Raw genomic sequence first — 10,645 nt, forward strand, 5'->3', positions numbered from 1 at the left:
TGTACGAAATTGTATGAATGTGGTAAGAGCGTCAAATTTATTGCGTAAAGGAAAAACCCATACATAATGCGAAAAATGATCAAGAAATATAATATAATATTTTAAACCACTAAGACTAGAAACATGAGATGTCCATAAATCCGAATGGATAATATCAAAAGTAGCATCAACATTAGAACTAGAAACAGAAAAAGGGAGTCGCACATGTTTGCGTAGCTGACATGCATGACAAAGAACGGGGGACGACGACCTATTACACATAATATATTTATTAGAAAGGAGTCTTCGAAACACATCATGTCCGGGATGCCCGAGACGCTGATGCCATGTGATCGGACGGGTGAGAAGAGCCTGCTGAGAAGAGTGAGATGTGGGTGATGTAAGTGGGTAGAGATCCCCGGTGCTATCACATTGGAGAAGAGTGAGATGTGGTTGAGTAGGTGTCACATTGGAGAAGAGCCTGCTGAGAAGAGTGAGATGTGGGTGATGTAAGTGGGTAGAGATCCCCGGTGCTATCACATTGGAGAAGCAGACGACGCGTCAGGTAATCATTCACAGAAAAATCAAAAGGATCAAATTCAACTGAAACTAGATTATCACGGGTAAATTGACGAACATATATGAGGATTTTAACGATGTCAGGGGTTACAAGTACATTATTTAAATGTAATGATCGGTGGACATTGGATAACATGCTATGGCCGGTGTTAGTGAAAGGAATTGTGTTCCCGTTACCAACGGCTACCGATGAATATTTGCAATTATTAAAAACAGTACTAAGATTATTAATACATGAGGTAAGATGTGAGGACGCACCCGTGTCCATGTGCCACCCGGCAGCACCGTAATCTTGAGTCTGTGTGTGTGGATTGACCGTAAAGGACCCAAAAGAAGCGGGTTGGGCTGTGTAAAAGTATTGAGCCTGCTGTTGAGCCTGTTGTTATGCTTGTTGTTGGGCCCGTTGTTGAGCCTGTTGGTGAAATATCATCATCTGTTGGGTTTGTATGATGTTTAATAGTTGGGCCTCCAATCGAAGATTATATGGCCGAGTGGTACTTGTATCACATTTATTAACCATTTTTTTTGTGGGGCTTCAAAGCAATAAAGTAGCGGCTGTTTGTGGTAAGGTACAAAATATGGACTTTAGGATAGATGTAGTAGCTATGAGCAATTGATTCCCAATAATTTTTGCAAGATACGGATGTTGAATAATACAGAGAAAAAAATAATAAATAAATAATGATTGAATGATTCTTTCTTCTTCTTTTTTTTTTTTTTAATTGCCAATTCCTGATTCTTGAGATGGTGCTTTGGAAGAAGACGGCCGTATACCCATTAATTGATTTCGATCAAAAAATTATTACAAAATATTTTGTGAGATGTGAAGTACTGGATTGTGGATTTGTGGAGCCACCAAATATTAGGTGTGATGGCAAGAGATGGAACAAGAAAGCAACAGATGACACGTATGAATTGATTGAAACAAAAACTTTTAGGTTGTTATTGAATTGATCTACACCTTCAATCAACAACACGTATACCACTAAATAAATATGGAGTGTTACTTTGTAATAAACAAATAAATTAGCGGCAAGACTAAAGAAACGGAGGAAAAAGAAACGGAAGATTGGTGATTTGGGGTTAAGGATCACTGGCTGATACCATGTTGACTGAGATAATTGATACGTAATTGATATGTATTGATTGAGTGGCCCCGGTACATAAGATAGGCATATATATATATATATATATATATATATATATATATATATATATATATATATATATATATATATATATATATATATATATATAGCCATAAACCCTACACTAGAAGATCGGGCTAAGCCCAATAGCTATTGCAAATGGACTAACTAATACATATGTCTAACAGTTACATACCAAAGAATGACACTTAAACATATCTCTGAACATTTTAATGGATTTTTCATCACCAAGCTCGTTGAAGCATTACATCGAACACTTGGTGTGCAACATAATTTAGAAATAAATTTCAACATATTAAATGAGTAATCGAACGAGAATATTGCAAGAGTATGAACTTACCTGATCTTGTGACATCTTGATGGAGTTATTTGTCGGCTTTTTATCTATTTCTTTTACTCAATACGCCAATCGTGAGTTTAGGGTGAGATTGTGTGATATCGAAAGGTGTGGTGGCGGAGATGGTGTTGTGGCAGAGATGGTGATGGCGGTGGTGGTGGTGATGCTCAGAAGAGGGGTCGCAAGGGTAGACGGGTCGCAAGGAGGTCGCAAGTGCAAGGTTCGTCGTAATCGTCGTTCATCGCAAGGAGATTGCAAGGAGTCTGTCTGTCGGTGTGTTTGTGTATGTGGTGTGTGTTTCGTATATTTGACCTAATTTATTCAGACACGGACGCAAGGCGCAAGGGCGCTTGCGCCTTGCGCGGGCAATTTTTCAAAAATTTTTTTTTTTTTTTTTGGTTCCAGCTTAGAAAGTAGACAAAAAATGGGCAAATAGGGGATTGGTCCTTAATATAATCCATTTTTTTCGCCAAAAAAAAGGTCCAAATCACGCTATTTCACTTTTTTCTAATAACCCACCAGTCCAACAAAATAGTCCCAATTTCTCAACTTCTTAAGTACTACAAAGTCAACTTATTATAGCCCATTAACACAATAACACCTAATCCATACTCTACCCAGGCCCAAACTCAGCCCAACACTCTTAACAAAGCCGCCTCATCTGGTCCTGATGCAACTAAACGTTTATCAAAACACGTATCGAAAGGTCGTAATTTTTTAATCGGTGAATATGATGGCTCTATTACCCCAATCACTGAACCAATCGACACCCAAATTGATGGCGAATGTCAAAACCTAGAACATCACAAATTGCTCCCTGATTCCTCTCCATACCTCACCTTAAAATTAACGGGACAAGTGAATAACTACCCAATTGTGATTCTCGTCAATAGTGGTGCTACCCACGACTTCATCTCCAAAAATTTAGTCGAAGGCTTATGGTTGCCTGTTAACCCAATTAGTAGCTTGCATATTCGTTTGTGTGATGAAAACAAAATCAAAATTACTGAAAAATGCAAGAGCATCACTCTGCAATTCGGAAAAAAATGATTGTAAAGAGGATGCCTTTGTGCACCATTTAGGACCCTTTGTTTTCTTACTTAGATTTGCTTGGTTGGGTCCACTCGACGATGTGATCTTTATGTGGCAGATTCAAGAAATTCGAATCTGGGACCCTGGTATTTGAAACGACATATAATTAACCCCACAATGGTTGATTCCATGGCCAATGGATGACGAGGCCACCCCTGAAGACCTTCGGGAAATTCAGACACAAGTCCCCGACTCTCGGCTTGCGGACAAGCCTCTTCTTCATGAGGTCGGTTTTGATGCCAGGCCCAAGCCCAATAGTCATAGTGAACAACCCAGCCCAAGCCCAATAGTCTTAGTGATTAGGGTCCGGCAGTCATGAATTAAGTATGTAAGTTAGGATCATACTACTTCTTTGATTAGGGCGGAGTTTTCCAATTCATTGGATCTCTAATTTGTTTATAATCTTCAATTATCAATATCAATAAAACTATATATCACTTCTTATCAGTGATTGTCTAATGCTTTATAAGAAGGTATCGATACTAACCCCCAATTGTAAAAGGAATCAATCATGTGATTGGTACATTGATGTCTTTTGCTATATAAATGGCACTCACTGGAAAATATTTAGAAGATTTGTGACAGGACTGAAATTGAAAGGATTCCTTGTTATTAATTGTATATATTTTTTGTTAGTTACCATGTAAACCTGGTGTTTTTCAGCAACATGAACAAAATACAAAAACACATTAAGTGGAGGAACACAATGCGCTACCCTGTTCATTTGAATTCACAAAGTTTAATGACCTTCATAAACATGCTGACTTGGATAGCCTTCGGAGTAAAATTTGGTTTATTTTTGTCTTTTCTCTTTCATTTTAATTTCAATTTAGTTACCTAACTATTGTGTTGCCGGTTTAACCATAGATATACGGGCTATTGTGCAGAAATGCTTACCGATCATCGATCAAGGACCTGATACAGTAACACGAAGGGAAATCGTTATCGTTTATAATGAGTAAGATACACTTTATTTGTCCTTTGTATGGTGTATATAAAATTAATCTTACATATGCATGTTTTCTTTTAGAATGAAACTGAAAGTGACGAATTTTAGGTGTAAACAAAGTGCTGTGTGTTAGTTTAATAAATGGTTATGCTACATACTTTAATTTTCTATTATCTTGGATCAGAGTCAAGCATTCGTTCGGCGAGGACACCTTTTCGGGTACAACTCTGCTCTTTTTAGCTTAAATTCACGTCTTAAGCCATAATCTGCGACCCATTTGCTACTAAACAGGTTGAATTTGGTTATGTTTTATCTGGGTTAATGTGTAGAAATGATATGAACTTGCTGAATTGCAATGAATCGAAGACATTCTCTTAATCGAATTGAAGTCAGATAATCAAGAACAGAACTCGAATTTGAAATGTAGTTGACTTGTTATTACAGAGTCAAGATAAGAACAGAATTTGGGAGAGAGTTTCTTTTTATTTCTGAATGACTTCTAATTACATATGAACAATCTATTTATAGCCACTATGATCTAATTTGTAACTGAATTATGTTTACATTTGTAACTAACTTTCATCTACTAACTAACTACACGTGCAATAAGCGTGAATACATTTGAGTTCACATCAAGAAAATAAGCTGAAGTTTGCTTTTAATGTGTAGAACCTCCTTAATCTTTATATTCAGACGGTTACTTTAAAGTCTTACTACTATTAATGTTGTCATTGAATTTCAAGAATAGGATATAAGTTCAAGAATTTGTAGATAAGCTTCTTAACTGTACCACTTTTATCCAGAGGTGGCAAAATGGGCGGGTTGATGGGTCAAAACTGGTTCGAGTCCATTTAACAACACCGATATGAATTATTTCAAGTTTACATATGGAACATAATATATTCAAATTCTAACAAATACACACATATAATGAACGCTTTTAAATCACAAAAACAACAAGCAGAAACATCATGTGATTATTTCGATATAATTACGTTTTCTTTCACCAACACTGAAACCGTATCAATCATGTTTTATGTAGATACATAACAACAAAGAAACTTATGAAACGAATGCATAGTTAAGAGCTTTAATCACATCTTAAACATGGCCTTGAGCCTTCTCTTCTGGCAGGAGCTATCGGACTTGAATTCTGTTGTAAAACAAAATACAAATAATTTGTAAACATGAGAAGTACATTTTGAATTTACAGCTTTATTTTGAATCTGCAGTTGAGTTGTAAGCTAAAGCCAATATTGATTTGTCATTTAATCAAGCAAAACTATGTTGAATTCATTACTAACAATATATTGGTCTCTTCTTTATTACTGTAAAATTTGAATCACAACTAACTAATGTATCATTAACTAAACCTAAACAGATTGTTAAGTTGTAACAAAGCAACATGGAGATAACTGGAAACATACCCTTACCTGAAAGCTCATAACTTTCCACTTCAATTGTTCTTGTGAAATACGTTTAACTCTCGAACCTGTGGAGTGGACACATATGATAAGAAATTCCATTATATTCTACTAGGTCAAATAAGTCGATGATAGTTATAAGATCATTATTCATTATCTCATTTATGTTGATGTTAATAATTTTCCTTAAAACCCAATGATCGATCAGGAGCAACTTCAGGGATTTGCAAAAAATAAAAATGCATATCTTTAAGGAATTTCATCAAACGGGTGGAGGGCCTGAATGAATATAAAGTTTCAATGAAGATCATATGTTTTTGAGTTATTTTCAATAAAGCCTAACAAAAAACATAAATAAATAATATGCTATTAAAGAAAGCTAAGATATGCACAAGTTATTGTAAGAGATAGACATGATGGACTTTTTGTACCTTTCTTCATTTACCGTCAAAGATGAAGTTGGGTCTGGTACATCTTTAATATTCGGGCAGTTTTTAATATAAAGATAACTGAGGCGAGTGAGTTGCATGACCACCCCTGTAATTGATTCCACATCCTTAAAATCCCAGATTGTTAGATGAGTTAGAGATGGTGGAAGAAGAAAAGATGTTGAAGTAGTAGTAGCATCTCCTTCCATTGCAAATGAAGTCACTCCTGAATCATCACCAAGTAAGGTTAGTTCAACAAGTGAGGTCGGGTACTTCTGCAACCCAAACTCTGATAATGGCTTCTTTAACATTCCAATTCCTAACTTCCTTAAATTAGGAGGCCACAACCCACATGGAAATGAATCTTCCAGGTTTGGACAATCTGCTATACCCATCGCTTCCAAAGACGTGAGATTTTGTAAATGCTCAAGAAGAGGAAATGAATTTAAACTTTTGCAAGAACCAACAGCAAGAAGCTTGAGAGAGGAGAACTCCAGCTCTCTCGTTGAAAATGTTAATGACGTCACTGAATCACATTTGTGTATCGCCAACGTCTCAACATTATTAGGGCAACTGTAACTCTCCAATGACTCACACTCCTGAAGAATCACTTTTCTAAGGACAGACACTGTGTTACTACTACCAAAATTAACGTCTTTCTCTCCTATTGATACCAATTTTTTACATTTTCTGACATTAAGAGACTTGAGAGAGGATGGGAGCTCCTGCTGCAATGTTGTCATTGAAGAACATCTTTCGATATACAATTCCTCAACTGTATTACAGCAATTGAAACTCTCCAGTGAATCACAATCAGAAATATTTACTTTTCTTTTGACAGATTTCTTGTTGCTACTTCCAACATTAACCTCAACTGATGGTACTAATCTAATTGAGAGCTCAGATAGTTTCGGACAACCTTCTATATAAATTTCGCGAAGATGAGGAAGGGATCCAATTGTTTTGTCACCATCACAAATAGAAAATTTCACCAAGTCTAGCATCTCAGCAATTTTCAAATATTCTAATTTTGGAAATGATATATTATCCAAAACTGTACAATTTCTGCATCCTTTTAAACTAAGCTCTGTGAGCTTATCAAACGAGGTATCTCCAAACCAACTGGGAAATTTCATTCCACCGTAGCATATAATCTTAAGTTTCTTCAACCTATTGTGAGGCCTTAAACTTTGAATTACTTCATCTTCTACCTCCGAATTTCGAGAATCATTGAACACATCATCACTCCATTCCATATCCAAACTAACAAGACCCTTCTTTCCCTTTAAGTCGGCAGCCATTGCTTGTTGTGTATGTATCACCTTGTCCAATCCTTTAATGGAAAGATGACCTTCAAGATATGACAGGTCTTTTAGGTCAGATACTTTGAACCCATTACCCCCTTCGATATGAACCTTGGATAGAGTTTGTAGACTCTTTAACCTACCAATCCCTAGAGGTGTATGATTCAAATATCGAGTATAACTCATGTCAAGATGTCGCAGATTTGTTAACTTGACAAAACTGTTTGGCAAGCTAACTAACTCTAAACAGTCACAGACCAACAAGCTTTGGAGATTATAAAGCTCGCTGACCTCATCGGGTACTTGTTCGATCTTTGTTCTAGAAAAATTGAGGTACCGCAAATGCTTGAGATCACCTATGGATTTTGGAACGTTTGTGATTGAACGATAAGTTAAGCTTAGCACCCTAAGGAGCTGTAATCGTGGAAGCAAATCTGGAAGAACATCGTCCAATGTATTGAAGCTTGTCCAAAAATTCTCATCAACTGACACCGGTAAGAACGTTCGCAAGCATCTCGATCTATGTAATTCCTTGAACTTTTTATATTCTGCAGACCTTTCACTGAATGAAAAGTGACGGAACTTCTCAAAATCATAGTTCACATCATTTTCATCCGTCTTATCATCCAACATAAAGAAGAACTCTCCTGCAACACTTATTGCCAAGTCATTCATCATGTCGTGCATCGTGTATTTTGTTTCGTCATCCGTGGAATGCTGAAAAAATGACCTTGAAGTTAGCTCTTCAAAGTGCTTGCGACCCATACTCTCCATTTTGTTGTTACTTTCCTTTGATTGAGACAAGAAACCTTCCGCCATCCACAATAGAATTAATTTATCTTTGACGAACAAGTACCCTTTAGGAAAAAAAGAGCAATATGCAAAGAGTTGTTTCAAATGTGGAGGGAGATCATAATAGCTCAGCTTTAGAGCTGGAAGAATATCTCTAACATCCCCTGTATCCCATATCTCGCTATCTAACACTTCCTGCCATTTATCATCACTTTTTCCATTTTTCTTCAACACCCTCCCAAGCGCTACCAAAGCTAGAGGCAAGCCATTACATTTTTTAACTATGCCTTCAGCAATTACCTTAAGTGATGGATATTTGTCAAAGTTCTCTTCATTCATTGCACTATAAGCCAATAACGACATACCTATCTCATCAGACAAAAGCTTTAGATCGTAAAGTTGAACGGAGTCCATCATTAAAGCAACTGTTCTGCTGCGGGTGGTGACAATGATTTTACTCCCAGGGTAGCCACCAACAAATGGGCTTTTAAGAAGTTCCCATTGACTCTGGTCTTCGTTCCAAACATCGTCCAATACAACTAGAAACCGCTTCTTTGATAGTTTTTCTTTCAGAGCCACATGAAGCAGATCTAGGTCATCAAATGTTTTTTCCTCCCCATTCACAGCTCGATAAATTGCGTTGCTAATTTTCAATACATCAAATTCTTGAGAAACATAAACCCATGCCCTCAGTTCAAACCCAGCCTTAACTTTCTCATCATTGTACAGAATTTTTGCAAGAGTTGTTTTCCCGATCCCACCGAGACCTACGATGGACATGACGCTTACTTTTCGATTCAAGTCTTCATCTTCCAACAACTTTGCAATCAATGCCTCTGTATCCGCTTCCCGACCCAAAACAGTGGACTTATCAATTAGTGAAGTTTGTTGGAATTGTACATTTTTTCCCTTGGATCCAGTTTTAGCTTTCACATTGACACCTAACAGGCCTAGTTTATTTCTCTCATCAGCAAGATCATTTAGTCTAGAGGTAATCTCTTCTACCTTAGACTTCATCTTATGCCCATAAATCATGCTACGAGGATATAAATTAGTACAACAAGCTGGAAAAAGCTTCAGTAACTTACTACTAGTGGCATGAGTTTCTTGATTCAGTTTGCGCTTTATAACTTCAGTGGCCAAATCATCAACCACATCGTCTATGTCGTAAGCCAATTCCCGAAGTCTGTGTAGCCACGTTTTAACAAATTGTTGGGTTATGTGAGTCTGGTCTGCATCAGCAAGCACATCTTGGATCAAGGTCAACTTGTCCGTCCATTTGTTCAGCTGAGTATCGATTCCTTCATATCGAGCCAACTTCATCAAGTCAGAAGACATTAGGTTCTTGATCAGCTCACCCACAACTGCACCAACAATGATATCAGCCATTTGTATGTAGAGAACGAAAATTGTTTTTGTGTTTTTTTGTTGTTGTTTGCAAGGAAGGAGATCTTAATGATTTCAAAGGATGGGAAAAGACACATAAAGTAAAAGTAAAGTAGTAGACCAAGACTTTGTGCGGTGTTGATTGAATGATTTCAAAGGATGTGTTAGGTACCTGAAGTTATTCTAATGGGAAATAAATCCACTATTTTTATATGTAACTTCACAAAATACCCCTATGCCATAATTTATAATTTGAATATATATATAATATAATTTATTTTGTTTTTCCCTTTAAACCTTCCACAACAGTGCTACACAACCCTTACACTTCTCAGCTACCTATTTGTCTCTTTCACAACCTATTTGTCTCTTTCACAATTCTAATGGAATTATAAGCCTTCTTTTTTCATTCGAATCAATAATTAACTCACGGGTAGGTAGTCAGTTACGTATTTCATTATTTTAATTTTCAAATACTTTTTCAACTTAATCTCATACAAACTGTGGTGCGTTTTGATTTTTAATCTTACTTTTACCTATTAATATTTGAATATTCGATTTAATGTGTGAGATATGAAGCTGATGCTAAAAGTGATATGAGCTATAATGAATCGAGAAGTGAAAATAGTGGGACAACGGGACCAAGGTTAAAATCAACGGTGAGAATTCAAAATTTAATTTTAAGGTTAAACATGTGATGTATGTATGCATGTGACTATGTGAGATATATAAGTATAGTTTAGTACGTAAAATAAAATTTTGTTTTAAAAAGACTTATACAGTATATGTATATAGTTTATGCTTTGAAGAATGAAAAAGAAAATACAAAAGAAATGGAAAAGGTTGTGCAGGTGAAAAGAAATAAACTGTTATAATTCAGTAGGCTTATAACTACCTTTAATGGTTATAAGAACAAAGAGAGAAAAAAAAAGAGAAGAAAGAGAGAAGAAATATTGATATTGATATTTCAAGAGAAATGGTACACCTTAAATGGCTACCATACATGTCTATTTATAGTATAAAATATTACTATGCAAGAAATATAATAATTATAAAATTAACATCCAATCTAGATATTTTATAACACTCCCCCTTGGATGACAATTTTATTAGAGAATAACTAGTACTGCCTCGTTAAAAACCTTGCTAAAGAAAACCCATTGGGATAAAACTTTAGCTAAGGGAAAAAGAGTGCAGCATAGAGTT

At 36.1% G+C, this 10,645-nt stretch overlaps 1 protein-coding gene across 1 annotated transcript; it reads right to left on the minus strand.

The window, feature by feature from the left end:
- Window positions 1-5,195: 5,195 nt before the first annotated feature.
- On the minus strand, window positions 5,196-9,685 carry LOC139875783 (putative disease resistance RPP13-like protein 1). The gene is made up of 5 exons (XM_071863081.1): window positions 9,612-9,685; window positions 5,975-9,417; window positions 5,723-5,867; window positions 5,539-5,597; window positions 5,196-5,258 (listed from the first exon to the last, which is right to left on the minus strand). Exons 2-5 carry the CDS (start codon window positions 9,389-9,391, stop codon window positions 5,196-5,198), a joined length of 3,684 nt encoding a protein of 1,227 aa, XP_071719182.1. The 5' UTR covers window positions 9,392-9,417; window positions 9,612-9,685.
- Between the last annotated feature and the right edge of the window lie 960 nt (window positions 9,686-10,645).

Source organism: Rutidosis leptorrhynchoides, chromosome 11, assembly GCF_046630445.1.
Source record: "Rutidosis leptorrhynchoides isolate AG116_Rl617_1_P2 chromosome 11, CSIRO_AGI_Rlap_v1, whole genome shotgun sequence".
Lineage (NCBI taxonomy): Eukaryota > Viridiplantae > Streptophyta > Magnoliopsida > Asterales > Asteraceae > Rutidosis > Rutidosis leptorrhynchoides.

What these genes read in the sequence shown, in the direction of transcription:
- LOC139875783 (XM_071863081.1), bottom strand. Translation starts at nt 9,391, where the DNA reads ATGTCTTCTGACTTGATGAAGTTGGCTCGATATGAAGGAATCGATACT. An exon ending in ACCCAACTTCATCTTTGACG is followed by an intron (nt 5,868 to 5,974) that starts GTAAATGAAGAA and finishes GTTTTTTGTTAG; the next exon opens with GCTTTATTGAAAATAACTCA. An exon ending in TGCTCCTGATCGATCATTGG is followed by an intron (nt 5,598 to 5,722) that starts GTTTTAAGGAAA and finishes TCCACTCCACAG; the next exon opens with GTTCGAGAGTTAAACGTATT.